We start from the raw sequence: 16,826 nt of genomic DNA, 5'->3' as shown, positions 1-16,826 counted from the left end.
GGGTTTGGTTGGAGGTCTAGAAGTGGGGAGAGAGTGCGTGGCTGTTTCGCACCTCCAGTTTGCTGATGACACCATCTTCTTTGTAGATGATCATAGTCTTCCTTTTGGGAGTATTTTTGGTATTCTTCATATTTTTGAGAGGATTCTAGGCTCAAAATCAATATGGGAAAGAGTGGTTTAGCGTCTATGAATGTACCAGTCGAGCATGTCAAGGAGCAGGCTAACAAAGTGGGGTGTGGTATTTTGGATTGGCCTTTGACATACTTGGGTGTCCCTTTCGGGGGGTAACCCAAGAGCTGGATTTTTTTTGGAACCTGATATTGGAAAGGATGAAAAAGAGATTAGATGGTTGGAAGGGAGTCCTCTTCTCTCTTGGGGCTAGAATTACTTTGATTCATGCTTGTCTTGCTAGCATCTTGTTATATTTCCTGTCTGTCTTTAAGAGGGATTGCTTGCAAGCTTTAGGGGATTGTCAAGGAGTTTTTGTGGTCCAGCAAAGGGAGTCATAGGGACCATTTAGTGAGTTGGGATGTGGTTTGTAGATCCAAAAAAAAAAAGGGGGAGGGGGGGTTTGGGTCTTCGCAAGTTGGGTGTCTAAAAACACCGCTCTTCTAGCTAAATGGCTACGGCGCTTCCCTCTATAACAATTGTCCCTCTGGAAAAAAGTAATAGGAAGTAAATTTGGGATGTTAAGATGTTCTTTTGAGAGTCCATGGAAATCCATTTGTCAGATCTATCCTTCTTTCATCCCTCACACTAAACTTGAGATGGGGAGGAGTTCTACTACTTATTTTTGAAAAGCCCCTTGGCTAGGAAATGCACCATTTTCTACTTCTTTCCCTCGTCTCTTTCATCTAAGTTCTGAACAAAATAAAGTCATTTCTTATTTTGTAGGTGAATTGAGTAGTCCTTTGGTTTCCTAGAATCTTCATTTTAGGAAATCTAAAAGCGATAAGGAGAAGGTGGAATTGTCATCTTTGTTATCTTTATTAAGTGGGAGTAACCTTTCTTCGAGGAGGGATGTTCATTCTTAGTCTTTGGACTAGTTAGGTGTGTTTTCTTGGAAATCTTTTCTTGAATGTTTTATTCGTTCCAACTCTTCTTTCTCACCACACTCTACTATTTGGAAGGCTAAGGTTCCCCCTAAAATAAAGACTATCACTTGGTTGGTTGTGCTTAATAAGATAAATAATAGTAACTTGTTGCAAATTAGGAGACCTATGAAGGCTCTCTCTCCCGATGTATGTGTGCTCTTTTACAAGAACTCTAAGACAACTTCTCACCCCCTTTTGCAATGTGAATTTGCTTGGAGTATTTGGAATATGCTTTTTGGCATTATGGGAGAAAGCTAGGTTCGTCCTCCCTTGGTGGAAGACTGTAGAAATATCCTTCACAGGCTTTGGTTGAAGAAAGGACAAGGCAACTTTATGACTCTAGCTTTTTCTCAGTATTATGGGGTTTATATAGATGGAACATAATAGTCAGATTTTTTTTGGGAAAAATTAAACCAGATGCTGGTATGGGAAAAAATAAAGTATTTGGCCTCTTTATGGTGCATCAGGTATGGATTTTTTAAAGAGGCGAGCTTTCAGGAGTTTCAAAGAGATTGGAGAAACATATTGATAGCATGATTTTTTTCTTGGGTATTTTTTATGGGTTTTTTTAGTCTTGGAGTGCCTCAGTTTGTCTTGAGAGATCTCTCATTCTCCCTCTTGCAAATTCTCTTTCTATTAATGATATCTTCTTTTGTTATCAAAAATATATATATATTGCCCCCAGTGAAGAAAACTTCTAGATCCAACACTATTACAAGCAATCAATCATGAAAACACAAAGTATCAAAACAGCATCATCGTGCTGCAACCATCCAGTGAAACATCAAAAACAATAAAAGCAATATACTAGAATCAATAGGTGATATCACTTCACATTAGCAAAACACCATGAACACATCATCCAACCAAGGATTGCAAATCTTAACCCAGAGGAAGAGTGCCTCTACACGATTCCTAGACAACCAAACAACCAGATTTGAGAACAGATTAGGTAAAGATAATAAAAAAGAAAAACAGTGTCCAAAATCTAAACTCCTAAAAATAAAATTTAAGAAGATCAATGCTTTGATACCATGTTGTACAATTAGAGATAGAGAAGAGGATAAAAGAAGAGGAGAGAAAATTCTGGCAATAGTTTCCTGGAGCTTTACGTACTGCTCTCTCACACCACATAATTACTAAAATAGCAAGTTCACGTATAGCATTTACCACAATTTATATTAACAACAAAAGGTATCATTGTTGTTCTCTGTTTCTTGTTTTCGCTTGTATATAGTGAACAAATAGATTATAAAATTTGTTTTCTGTTTTCTATTTTCTATTTCTGTTACTAGTTTTCAGCCATTTGCAGAAAAACTGGAAACCAAATTTTATGGTTTTCAGCTGTTTTCGCAACCTATTTCAAGAATATTATAATATCCAGAATTATTGTTTATATTGGATTAATCATTCATTTCATAAATACTTCTAAATTAAAATTAAAATCAAAATTAAATGATCATATGAAATCAAGTATAATTAAAATAAACATCTTTAAATTTAAAAAAAATAAAAAATAAAAATGTCATATACAAAATATTTTTACTAATTTTCAATTGTCATGTACAACAAGATTGTTCTTGTAGAATGAATTTTAAAATATGCTAACTAAGTAATGTAATTATAATAATTTTTTATTTTTATTATAGTATTTTTAATTTTTATCATTTTTTCCTTTTATTATTTCAATCATATTTTTTTAATTATTTATTTAATTCAAGAATAAAAATGAGCATTTGCTTAATCAAGTTTTTGATTTAATTTCATTTTTACAAATATTAACTAAATAGGTTGTTAGTTTCAATTTTTGGTCTTTAGTTTTTATTTCTACTTTTCATTGTCATAATTTTTGACAATGATAACGGTCCCAAAGAAAAATAAAGTGTTTTAAGGAAAAATAACAACACTTTATATCCATATGCTCGTATACACGCAAACAAATGCATTTTCCACAACCTATTTAATTTGAAATTAAAAAGGAGGGGGGGGAGGGGGAGGGAGCAAAAAAGAACTGACCCATCCAAAACTAGTTTCAGGTGATGCACCAGAGTTGATATGTGACCAATAACCTGATGAGGGAGAGGGAGAGGGAGAGAGAATCAGGAACTAAGAATAGGGCAAACTGCACATAAAATTAATAAGATTCAAATATGTATATAAATGATTTTCTCCAAGTTTATAAAGATCTGCTGCCCCCTTGCGGACCTGCACCCGAGGAATCAACTGTGTAAGAGTTTTGATAGCGGCACGCCTTATGTTAACCAAAGCATCTACTTTAAACAATCTGATTAGTGCAGGAAGAAGTAGGTGCATGTGCTCATCCAATGTCCCTGCACAGAAAACTGTTATAAGTAGTTCCATTCCATGTGGGCAAATTTAAGAAATTTCATACTAACCACCAAACACTTCAAGGGTGTGAAGAATATCTAGAACATAAGTGTAGTCATTACACCGTTCAGCATCACTCAGAACTTGAATACAACATGGAAGAATATCAGGTAGATATTTTCTAAATTCATCATTCAGTGCTAAGCATAGCTGTTCCACCAGATGAAGAATCTGAGGCAAAAAGTAGACCAAAAGTGATAAGGATATTTCCAACTGTATACAATCAACCTTTCAAAATGACATGCAGGTGATTGTACCAGGAAAAGCACACACTTACAGGTAAGCCATGTACAGGACGATTGGTAGCAGGCAAACTGAACGATGACCATAATTCTGAAATAAGAGTCAGCAACTCTGGCAAATATTTACGAATATGCTGCATAGCCAAACCCAAATGCTTATGTCCAAGAAGGCACCAGCAGTCATAGTAAGTATCTGTAAAAAAAATCCTATTTCATCCAAATATACCTGGTGCACAATTGACACCAAAGTTCCAAGTTTCCATGTTATAAATTCCTTGAGACCATCTTCGCATGTTCGAACGGTGTGAAAAAGATCAGGCAAAACCTATATGTAAAATGGATTATAGTTCTCAGTTCATTAAAGCATAAAAGAAGCAGCACCTCGATCAATTTTAAAAATAAAATAAAATAAAACATAACAGTCAAAAAAAATTAGGGAAATGAAAAATCATAGTTCATCGACATCTAGTGCACTATAATGTTCTAAGTATTCTTTTTGATGAAGGAAGAAGATAGTTCATCAAAGGAGAAAGAACAAACAAAATGGACAAAAAGAAATCCTCCTAATGAATCTCCGTCTCTTAAAAGATATTGCTTCGTTCCCCTAATAATCCCTATTCTCCTGTATGGAGGTAAAACTTGAAGCTGTCTCCTACCACCTAAACCCTAGCTCTCGAGACAGACTTCGTCCAAGCCTCCAGTCGCCAAACATCTCAGACTTCAAACATCCCTCCTAGCCTCCAGTCACAGATATTTTAGCCTCCTAGACATTCGATAACAATCTTAGGTTCTTTGACGGCTCGAAGCCTCTTCTCTGCCGAAGGGTCGAACACTTGAACTCAAAGCATCTTCTCTCCCTTGCAATAAAAAGGATATAAGAGAACTCTGTTCTCATGTGAATGGATTTCTCTGTCTCTCACAAAAACAACTCTCGCATCCTCACTTGAAATCCAACATTGCCGCGCGAATAGTAGATGTTAAGGCGCTCGGTGCAGATCAATGGTAAATCAGTCGATCTGAGCTTGGAGAAGGAGGGGGAGATCCCTTATCTGTGTGTGTTCCAGAACATCTCTTGTAGTAACCCAACCCCGAGAAAAAAATAATAATAATAATAAAATAAATTAATTAATTAATTAAATTAAATAAATAAATAATAAAGAGATATTTTGGAAAAGATATTTTGAAAAGAGATATTTTGAGATATTTATATATAAATATCTTGGAGGAGATATTTATTTAAATTACTTAAGGGCTAAGTTAGGATTTATTCTATAAATTCTCTTATTCTCACTCTCTCTCTCTTATTCTCTTTCTCTCTCTCCCATTTTCTCTCTCTCTCTCTCTAAGATCCTTCGCCGTTCGTCGTCCGTTTCCAAAAACGAAGGGTACTGTGTGGATCAGAAGAGGAAACTCTACACTTTTAGTCGATCGGATCGTCATTTTGGAGAGTTTCGGGTTTTCCCAAGAATCGAGGTAGGAATCTGATCCTAATTTTGATTGGATATTTGGATAGCAGTAGAAAACATAGTAAGGTTATGTTCTGTGATTTTAGGTTTTCGGGATCTCAAGTTGTCGTTTTGGACCTTTTTCGTACAAAGTTTCATTTCGAGTATAAGGTAAGGGGAATTTGATTACAACAGCTATTTTGGAAAACTAAACTGCTAAAAAGCTAGTTTATGTTATTATGTATGATTTAACTGCTTATTTGTGAAATTCTACCAAGTAGAAATGTCGGTTTGACGATTTTACGGTTTTTGGTAAAAACGAGGATTTCGACGTGTGATCTCCAAATTTTACAAATATTGTTTATTTATGTTTATTCTATAGTAGGAGAGGCTCGAATCCTTTATTTATTCAGTTAAACTAAGTATATTGAATTTCTATCATTTAGCGGGTTTTTGTATCAAACTTGTGGGATATGTGTTGAAATGGAAATGAAAGTATTTTCTATACTATTGATATAGAATATAGGAATGAAATTTCAATTTGTTATATTGACAATGTGATAAACAGAGGCTAGTGATACACCGAGCCGCATCAGTAAACAAAGAGGGGTAGACTAAGTGGAAAGACGCCGGTTTGAACCCGCTGGGATTTTTTCTATGCTATTGATATAGGGTTGAAAAATACTTTCTTTGCAGAGTTGAAATAAACTACTGTTATATGATACGGCGTGATATCGTAGCTAGATGTACACGTGCAACCACACGTATTAAACGATGTGTGTACCAAGATGGTCGGCTAGCAGGGTGAAACCATTGGCTGATATTGGGCCAATGGAGGCAGTCGGATCGTAAGTAGGTACTCGACAGTGCCTGCATGAACAAGGCATTGGACGAGTATCAGTGCACAACCCGGGCCACGGGGTAAAGCTGGTTATAGGGATATTTTGCTGTTGGTCATCTGATAAATCATTAAATGTTCAAAAGACAGATGTGGGAATTTTGTAATATGAATAATGATATAGCTGATGCATTACTGTATTGAAAATATTTGATTTATATTCCAGATGCTGAATGAAAATAAGCATGTATGCAGTCACACACTGTTGTAACTCCTTCTTCCTTAGTGAGAGGTGTCTCACCCTATCATACAACCTTTATTGCAAGTCCATCAGTGCGTCAATCCTAATAGCTAAAAGGACTGGGAGATTGTTTTTGAATAGCTTACGTAAGCATCTGAATCATGTAGTAAATCTTAGATGAAGTTCCTTTTTGGAGGGTTGTAATAATGAGAATTGTTCTAAGTCCGAAATATGTAAATTATGGATGTATTAGTGAACTCTGGTATAAGTCTAGTAGAAATCTCAATGGATGTTTATGTTTTTCTGCGACATTTACATCATTATTATGTATGTTTTACACCCGTATGTCCCTGTTTAGGGCGGGTTGTTTCCATATCTTGAATAGGTATAGATATTATGTAATGAAAGAGTGACACCTGGGTCTATATAAAGGACCGGGTCGTTACATCTATAGAAATTGATCGGTTATACTCTCAAAGGAGGTAGTTTTCTAGGTTACTTATGCCTTGTCTACCTTCATTCGGTTGGATAGGGGATCCAGAAACGCTCATAAGGGAAGTCATCTATGTTGCTTGGCGATTAAGTGGACCAGGGTGGGAAAGTTTTTAAAGCTAGGGCTGAGGGAGAAAGGGAAGAACTTTTTGGTTTTTATTCCTGGAGGTGAAAAAGGTAATGGATGGCAAATATTTGTGGATGCGTCTGTGAGTTTGTGAAGGAGTTTCATCTGGTTCTTGAAGAAGCTGGTGCAGCAAGCTCTTCAAATCCCAGGTCATGAAGTAAGGTGGTACTAGAAGGTAATAAAGAGAAGGCGAAGTAAGTCATTTGAAATCAGATCATTTATGTCTTCAGTTTAGGGGAGATACGCAATTGAAGGTTCCGGAGAGATGGTTCCAAATAATTTCAGGTAATGCCCGAATGAGAACATCCAAAATGTGAAAATGCATAGGGCTCCGGTGGTCGCTGCGAGCGTCACAGAGGCAGCTAGGGTTGCTGTTAGGGAAGACAAGGGCACAAAGGCTGGGCTGGGTGAGCTGGTTCTCATCCTGTACCTGGGCCAGGTATGTGAGAAAGGAAGTTCTTCTTTCTTATTCAAACTGGACCATTTAATAGAGGTCCAAGGTTTAAATAATAATTCTTTGGACCTTTCTATGGGTCCCAAAGAGGGTTCTTCTCAAGGGATTTTCTCACCTTGGTCTTGCTTCTGAAAAGGCCTATTGTGAGGGTATGGGCAAAGTCAAATGTCACTCCCCAATTATTCAAAAAAAATTTAGAGCAGATAAATGTTCAGTGTGTTATCTGGAAGACTTTAGCTTGGTTTTGAAAACCAGGAAGAAAAAATGATATTTATAGAAGTGTCAGAACTGTTGTTGATTTTGGTTTTGCAGAAGAGTTAGAGGCAGGTATATACAGGATTAGTAGAAAAAAATAAATAAATAAAAATAAAAAGAAGCCAGTTTGGGTACAAAATCTGATACTTCAGGTTTTAAATCTGGAAAATCTATGGGCCCAAAGGTCTATGCTCGTTGGAAGGTTGCTCTTATGGGTGCAGAAACGAGTAAAGTATATGATGTGAAGAGACAGTACTCCAGTGAGATAAGGTCAAGATTTGGAGAAGAGATTCTGCAGGCGATTTGAGAATTGGGGAAGATGCACTTGATAAGATGAAGGATATAGGAAATAATGGAACTGAAAAAAAAAATGAAGGCATGGGGAGATATTTTAGGTAAAGACAATGATGACATCAGTGAGTTTGTGTGTGATGGGGGTTTACTGTTGGATGAGATTTGGGAACTATATGGTTACATTTCTGAATCCTGTGATGATCCTGGAACATTTCATATGTTCATCCAACACCATTGGAAAGATTGGAGAGGGTTTCTGTTTTTGATAATAAAGGGTTGGAGAACCAAATGCAGTGCAATGTTGGTACACCAGAAGCGGTGATTTCTAGGAAGGATTTAGAAGCCCAAGAGATACTGGATAAATTGGATTCGAAAATGAGTGATGCTGAAGGAACAGAACTGCATTTTATTGGGGGTAAATTCAAAGTGAAGAACGGTCAAAGGGAGCTAGCAAATCTGAAGTGCTCGGTCAATTAAAATGGGAAGGATCTGAAATGGGATTCCCTTGATTAATTGTTCTTTCTGATTATTGTCTTCTTGTTTTTCGCATCATTTTTTTCTTTCTTTTCTTTATATCCTTTTTTTTCTTTTTCAATTTTTTTTCTGGTGGACTTCTTGTCCCCTCAGTTTGTAACCTCTCTCTCTCTCTCTCTCTCTCTCTCTCGATCTAATATAGCTTCTTTTATTTTCCTTGAAAAAAAAAAGAAAGAAAGAAAGAAATCCTCCTAATGAGAAAAGACTGCAAAAAATATGAAAAACAAGCAAAATAGCACAACCTGTCAATCTCATTGTATATCTAAGAAGCACACCCTTTAAAACAGCCAGCTGAAAAGGAAAAAAGGGAAGTAAAATAATGACTCCTATCCCACATCAAAGAACACGACATTTTACTGCCTGTAAAAACAGGTGCACTCTGTTCCAACCAAATACCTTGCAAAACTGCACAAATCTACATTTCCATTAAGGCTGATCCCTCTCTACTCATATCAAACCCTGTAAAAGAAATAGCCAACATCTCCACCACTGTTTCTGGAAAGCTCAATCCTCTCCGAACAAACCAATCAACTTATTCCACATCCACAAAGAGAAAGAACCATACAAAAATAGATGAGAGGGAAATTCTGATTGTCAAAACATTAAGGATGCATGTCTTGAGATAAACCTTCGAAGACCTCCTACTCTGCAACAGATTGCTTGTGATAACTCAATTTAGAACAATCAACCAAATAAAATCTTTAAACTTAGATGGGACTTTAGCCAGCCAAAGAGTACAATGCAATGGCAAAGAGATGTCCACATGAATCAAATGCTAAAAAACGGTTTAACTGAATAAATCCCTGTAAGGTCTAACAGCTAGGACCAACAATTTCCCTATTAGAAGGACAACAGCCCTCTAACAAACACAACAAAGAAGAGAGCTCTCCCACCTCCGTATCTTGATAACTCTATTCAGAATAATCAATCAAATCGAAGCTTTGACATTAGAGAGGACTTTAGCCAGCCAAAGAGTACAATGCAATGGCAAAGAGATCAACATGAATCAAATGTTAAAAACACTTTTTAACTGAATAAATCTCCTTAGGATCTAACACCTAGGACCAACAATTTCCTTATTAGAAGGACAACAGCCCTCTAACAAACACAACGAAGAAGAGAACTCCCCCACCTCCCTATCATGAAGAGATCTACAAAAATAGGAATCCTAAGAGAAACATTGCCCATTAGAGATCAAAAAAGAAGAAATGACAATATCATGCACCAAGAAAAGATGATACAAATGAGGAAAAAATAAATAAAGAAATGAAAAGCGCTGAATCACCCACCCAAATATCATCCTAAAAATGAATATGAGAATCATTACCACAACATATTTGGTAGAAGGAATAAAGAGAGGATAGAGAAGTGAAGTATTCCTCCAAGGACTCAAAAATAACAATGTTCCCAAATTAGCATCCACCCATTCACCTGCATACCACCTTACTTACTTTCAAAAACTTTGAACAAAGGGAGTCCACCTCTAAGCGAAGACACCATGACATTTACCCATTAAAGCAGTCTTTTCTGACACTTAACTTACCAAGAACCAAAAACTGTTCGTTGACCTACATATCTTTGTCGTGAACTGTAGAGGAACTAGACAGTATTGGTCCATTAAACTATCTTTTTCGTGAACTGTAGAGGAACTAGACAGTATTGCTCCATTAAACTTTTGGTTTTTATTTTTTTTCTTGTCTTTCAACTTCTCATTTTTCTACTCCTTTATTTTCTTGTTTTCCCTTCTTGGACGATGCCTTGTCCACCCCTAAGTAGCTTCTCTTAATAATTTTTTTCTTGTTTAATCACAAACAAACAAAACCAACCTAGGAAATATTCTCAATGAAAAAGGGAGAGTTCCAGTCTACTGAAAAACAAAGTTTCCCATGATATTCTGCCATTTGCAGTAAAAGAAGCATAATTCAACTACTATGTATGTGCAAAATAAATAATCAAATAAAAATAAAGCAAGCTAAATAAGGAAGACTAATGGACTAACCTTTGATAAGTATGGAACACAGCCTAGACCCATTGACTAATCTCGCAAAAACCAATGAAAATTAAAAGATATCAAATCTAAAAGAAATAATAACAGAGACAGCATGGATAAGAAACTGGTCAAATGGGGAAAACAATACTTTTTATGTTAAACCTACCTTAAAAATGAACATAAGAGATCCAACCACCTTTTGATGGTAACTAGAAAGGGAGGGATCCCTAAGAATTCGCATAAGTGAGTTGATAGCAACCTAAAGCCACACACAAATGTTAAAAAGAAGCAACAAACACAAGTATCATACTTAAGGTTTAAATACTACCGTTGAAAAATAATCTTCCGATGTTGCAAGAGATGGCCAGAGGTCCATAGGTATTTCATCCATAGAACGAATGTGTTGACCTGTGTCACTAGCTGCACGGGTAACTTCTCCATGTGACCCAGGCAAGCTTTGCTGGTTGCGCTTATGCACATGGGGATCCAGAGCACCCATAATCCCAAGGACCTAGTGATGACACAGCATAGCTTCAGCATTAAACAGTAAGTGATGCAACAACATCATTCAGGTTAATTAGTACCTTCAATACTTCCCGCCTGGTAGACCATGCTAACTCTCCATTCAGCAATTTCAAAAGTAACCCAAGCAACAGCTGGTAGTCATTATATGGAGCAATTACATACCTGTCAACATTATTCCCAATGAAGGATGAAAAATCCTTGTCGAGAAATATATATTTGGGATATGATACAAATTAACAAAATATAAATCTAGCATGTTTACAAAAATACTACATAACAATCAGAGAAAACGCTCAACCTCAGGATGAAAGTATGGAATGATTAGACAAAACCAATATAAATAACAAAGATTGATTCTATATTATAAGGAACCAATTGTATATCAAAAGGAAAACAAGGGATGCGGACTCCACCAAAGAAACTCAGCTACAAGATGAAAAATAATATTAATAACCAGATCAACTGCTGTCTATATAAATATCCAAAATCTTCAACCCGCAAGCATAAATCATCTAAACAGGTTTCCAAATTTAGTCAACCCAACTCAATGTATCAGTGTCCTCATTAAGAGACTCAACCACCCCGTTGTTAAAAGATCAAAATAATTTGCAAACCACTCAACCACAGAGCCTAGCGCATTTTAGCACAATTATAAGATCCCAGTTCATTCCTCAAACAGCCAGAGAAACACTACAGTATATCAAAGCATCTTGATCCTATTATGCATCAAATTTAAAGCCTCCAATCCTTCTCCTAGTCCAGCTTCGCACTACATAGTATGTGGCTCCCTCCTTAGTTAAGAAACACATGTAATGTGATCAAAGAATACTTATACACCAATACATGTTCCCCAAATATGTCCACCAAAAAAATGCCAAAGCCACTTAGAAAACACTATCTTTCAAAAAGGTTACAACACTTTATTCCCAACACCAACTCTCACCCCCCCCCCCCCAAAAAAAAAAAAAAGAAACAAAACAAAAACAGAAAAAATAAAATAATACAAATTAATTGGTTGGTTGAATGAATCAAATTTCTCCAAATAACATTTGAACTCCCCCCACGTGCTATCCCGAAAAATCTTTTTTCCACATATTCCAATCTCTAGCCAAAGAATAAAGAGCCAGGAGAAGTGAGGAGATTGTATAAGGTGATACTAATTAGCACAAATCTCCACGCATAAGATAGTATCCCTCCCTTCCAGCTAGCTTCTAGTAACTCTTCACCATAGGATCCCAAACATTCATCCCCAAACAATGCTCCAAGCCCCACAACTAGGTAAACCAGGGCAGAGACGCGACTCCACCCATCAAAATATTAGCCAACAAACTGCCATTCATCACATCTCTCAAAGGGATCAAACACAGGCTCATCAAGATTCACACGCCAAACCCTAATGTGCCACAAGGCAAAGCAAAACACACCAACTCTTGACTGTTGAACCTCCATCCCACAAAAAATAGGAACAAAATTCAAAACCTTTTAGCAAACCTGCCAGCACGTGGGAAATATCTCCAACTAAATCAGAAGACTCTGAAAGAGGCCCATATGGTTCATGCAATTCATCCAATAATTAGCTGTCATGGCAGGAAAATCACAATTAAAATCACTCACATTATCAAACCCATCATCCCCTTGTTTTTCTCTTCATACAAACTCTCTCGCTTTCCTTCTTGCTTAATTCCACTGTCAAGCCCTTTTCAACAATAAATAACTACCATTAATATCACACTTTAAAGATTTACGTGACCACAGACCAGATTAATCCAATTACCATGCAAAAAATCCTTTATATCAACTCCCTCCAGCAACACTGCCCAGTGAATATGCACTTCAATTGACTCATCCATATCAGGCTTTTCCCCACCACTGACAAGCATATTCCCAATATTATAACCCACATTATCTTGAAACACATCTTTTCATGCTGACTATCCTGACCCTTAATCAAGCTGCCACAATTGCCAACTCCTTTTTTGTTACATTAATCATCAAAGGAAGATTCCCAACAACCACATCACAAATACTAGAATCTTCAAATTTCAATTCAAACTCAGTATCCAGGTCACTGGTGTCACTGGTCTATCAGGGTTGATTGGTTGGTTAGCGTCCACCCCTGATGAACCATTCATCAGATTTTGAAAAGAAGCTCAAAAAAGAGGCAATCGAACCATAATTTTTACACTTCTTCACTTGCACAGTATCCGTATAGGCAGGAAATAAAACCTTCCATCCTGTAATCCTTGTTTATGAATCTGCATGCTAAAAGAACCCCCTTCTTTATGCCCTTACCCAAGATACCCCATTAACCACTTCTGCTTTTCATAATTGGGCCACAAACCAGCTGAGCCTTCAACCTGCCATAATTGTAGCCACCATCAGTAAACAGGCCACAGCAGTTCACCAGCTGACCCAAAATAATTATAACTATTAGATTACGACTTCAGCCCAAAAAGGAACCCATTATTGGGTACATAATAACTTTTCTATTAAATATACAATAAATGCAAGCAATAAGACTCGAAACCAGGATCTCTTGGCAACCATGGCTCTGATACCATGTTAATTACCACAGTACCTAAAAGCTTAAGGTGCTAGGTTGTGGGCCAACAATGTATACAAAGCCCTAACAATAACTTTAAGCAACCCTGCCATCTCCCAACAAGGCCGCAATTCATTACCCTTAATCATAGGACGACTAACCTTCTGCCCACAATTCATTACCCTTACCCATTGCCCATTGACCTAGTATCTACAAAATTGAAGCCCCATTACTCTCCAGCCCATCTATCAGCATACCTTCTTCAATTGCTGGCTCACAGGAAGTCCTAGATCAGCATCACGCTGAACCACAACCGCCACTCTCTTCTATCAAGCTGCCGCTTCAACACCACAAAACCACCAAAGTTGGATAGTGTTTCAGTTATTTTAGCATTTGAATTATTTTATACTTGCTGGCTCTTTTTCTTATTTGTCATTAAGTGTAGACCAGATTTGTGTGTTCCTTCCAATCCACAATCAACATCAGTGTATTACAAAACAAACCCCAAGATTTGCCATTCAAATCCTCCAAGACAAATATAGAAAAGCACTTCCTTGTCAACCATAATCCCACATCAAGAAATCTACCTACACAAGTAGATCGAACTGTCTTTCCACCGCCCATTAATGAATCCTTCCAAATTGTCTTCACGATGAAAAATCACTCCAAACAAGTGAAAACTGAGGGTAAACACTTGGAAATCCACCTGGCCGCCAAGAGTCAAACCTTTATAAATTGGTGCCATCATTGGATTCTTCCCCTGCAACTGAACAAAACCCCCTACACCTCTCTCCAATCACAACTTGAAGATGGTGCCTTCCATATGGGCAGATTTCTAGACATTCGTCCATGTCATGATCAATGCTGCCTTAATGTGTGTGTGTGTGTGAGACAAAGAGAGAGAGAAAGAGAGTGACAAGAAATGAGAGAGAGGATTTCCCAGGGCAAAAGTAAAGTAAGTTAGAAAGACATCACCAGCATTATAATCCAATAACATAATAGCATGGTGTAGAGTCAGATTGTAGAACACGTTTTTAATAAAAGAAATCCACAAAGCATAAAAAGGACTAGTAGACTTAGTGATAAATATTGATGCAAAAAAAAAAAAAAAATTTACATGCCAAAAAAATGGGGCACAAGAGAAGCTAAATAGCCCTAAACAAGGGAAAGTGATTAAATTAAAGGGGAAAAAACAGCAAGAAAAGGTTTAAAATATACTTAAAAAAAAGAAAAAGACAGAGAAAGGAGAAACATGGGAAGAGCATGGCAGTAACTCCCAACTTCCACGTCCACCATAACTATGCCATTTGGTAAGAACAAATGTCCAGCAACTGTGATCATCAAAGAACAAGTGTCATCACGCATGAAAATAGTGGGAGGTTACAGTAAAACCACCCACTTACCAGTTACCACTATTATATAGCTCATGGAAGGATGGTTCGCGGAGAAGAAAAAGGAACAGTCAACAAGCAAGGAGACAACAGAATTGTTTGTCACAGAAAACTAGAGGAAGGGCAAGAAGAAAATCGAAGAGTTACATAATAGCAAGAAGAGAGAGTAACAGAAAAAACTGTTAACTCCTTCCATCCTTCCATCTCCTCCCCACCCCCCACCCCAGCATCTGGCACACGTGCACTTCCTCCATCTCCTTCACACAAAAAGTGCTACTAAATGTCAATAGAGATACTCCTGGCTATCCTCACATGAACAAATTCAGTGCTTTCACAGGCATTGTTCAAAAAAATGTTTTCTTCCGCATCTTTATTCAATGCTTTCTTAAACCCCTTTGAGAGTCGATGCTTTTTTCGGCATTTATATTCAAATTAAAAGGAATAAGATACAGTTTTTCTCAACTCTCCACAAGTGGTTAAAATTCCTTGAGTGGAGTTTTCTGCATAAGATATAAATTCATAACTTCGAGTATATTGGGCCTACTGGTATTCTAGGATCCTTTCCAGATCACAAAAATTCAAATAATCCAGGATTGCTAGAGCCTTTCTGGTTTACTTAAATAATTATCACATTACCCTGAAAATTATTTATGATACTGTCCCAACAATTTATCTTTACAAATTACAGTAAATCGATTAATTCAAATTCTGACCCTCAATCATATGATAGAGTTAAAATCCTAGATGGGTTACATTTCTTTTGATATAACAATTTTTAAAATGATTGAAATGATGCCACCAACAAAGAATCCTTTCCAAAATCTGAATTCATGTCAAACAGTCAAGTGAAAAGAAATTGTCAATTAAGAATGTCACGCATGCTTGCAACTTAAGCCTACAAAAAAAAAAAAGGCATTTTTTTCTTCCACCTTAACAAATCAATTAGCTCCTCATTGATTTTACAAAATGGTGCACTCATTATTCAATCATGTTAAGTGGGTGAATAATTACAATTACCATCAATATTGATCAAATCGATCAAATGGGTCATCCAAGTACCCATAGAATTGCTCTAAATTATGACTTCTATGAACTTCCCAATGGCTAATTTTAAAATCTTAACTTGCAACTTGCAAGTGCCATTACGGAATTTCAATTTAATCAACCGGATTAAATATGAGGGATATTATTGAATTCATTGTCCTTCTTGCCATGTGGCTTGTGCTCATCCTATAACACTCAAATTACCTCTGACTTGATCCCACCAACAGTATGCAGGCAACTGCTAACATCCTAAGTGGGTGCGGTCACAAAAATTCCTACCACAGCCCCATTCATATTATGCATTTTAGTTTCCTGCAATCAGATAATGCCATGAATCCCTTGACATATTTCAAACAGGGCCCTTTTATTTTGATCATTCAAACCCTTTATGTTCCAAGAATTCAATTGCAATGCCATAGTCAGAACAGCTTGCCCCTCCCCAACTGTCCTCTACAATCCCCATCCTGACATTTCTTCCAAAAATAGCCATGAACTCCAACTCTCTCCTCAACTCCACATTTTCCTTTCCTCAGGAGTTGAGCGCTTAACCTCCCCCCAATTTGCATCTACATATCTTTCAAATAGGCAAACTCTCTCATCAAGCCTTTCAAAGACATCAATACTATCATAGCTTTTACCTAGAAACTTGAAAGGCACCCAACAGAAGACTTGCACTTGCAGCTGAAAACGTACAGGGCTAAAGTATTGCACGATACCCATTCTTCAGACTCATGGGAAACATTAGGACCAATTCGATCTTCAGATCTTGCATGGGAACCAAGTAGTCGTGTCATTCATTTTTTTCAATAGGAAAAATAATATATTGAGAAAAAGAAGAAAGAGAATTATACCATAGGAGAGGAGAAGATATCCCCATAGCAGGAATAAAAAATAAATTAAAAAAACAAAAACAAAAACAAAGTAAAAGAG

At 36.9% G+C, this 16,826-nt stretch overlaps 1 protein-coding gene across 3 annotated transcripts in view; it reads right to left on the bottom strand.

Annotated features, from left to right (window-relative positions):
- LOC131164554 (serine/threonine-protein kinase TOR) overlaps nucleotides 1–16,826 on the bottom strand; it is a 134,696-nt gene that overhangs the window by 62,037 nt on the left and 55,833 nt on the right. For all 3 annotated transcript variants that reach the window (XM_058121828.1, XM_058121830.1, XM_058121829.1), the window contains exons 16-24: nucleotides 10,979–11,081; nucleotides 10,723–10,905; nucleotides 10,561–10,653; nucleotides 10,404–10,439; nucleotides 3,951–4,049; nucleotides 3,760–3,858; nucleotides 3,491–3,653; nucleotides 3,300–3,424; nucleotides 3,111–3,163 (exon numbers count right to left, since the gene is read on the bottom strand). In XM_058121828.1, coding sequence (XP_057977811.1) covers nucleotides 3,111–3,163; nucleotides 3,300–3,424; nucleotides 3,491–3,653; nucleotides 3,760–3,858; nucleotides 3,951–4,049; nucleotides 10,404–10,439; nucleotides 10,561–10,653; nucleotides 10,723–10,905; nucleotides 10,979–11,081 — 954 coding nt within the window. The remainder of the gene's footprint in view (nucleotides 1–3,110; nucleotides 3,164–3,299; nucleotides 3,425–3,490; nucleotides 3,654–3,759; nucleotides 3,859–3,950; nucleotides 4,050–10,403; nucleotides 10,440–10,560; nucleotides 10,654–10,722; nucleotides 10,906–10,978; nucleotides 11,082–16,826) is intronic.

This window comes from Malania oleifera, chromosome 9, assembly GCF_029873635.1.
Source record: "Malania oleifera isolate guangnan ecotype guangnan chromosome 9, ASM2987363v1, whole genome shotgun sequence".
NCBI classification, from domain to species: Eukaryota; Viridiplantae; Streptophyta; class Magnoliopsida; order Santalales; family Ximeniaceae; genus Malania; species Malania oleifera.
This window is presented reverse-complemented; position numbering and strand designations above follow the sequence as displayed.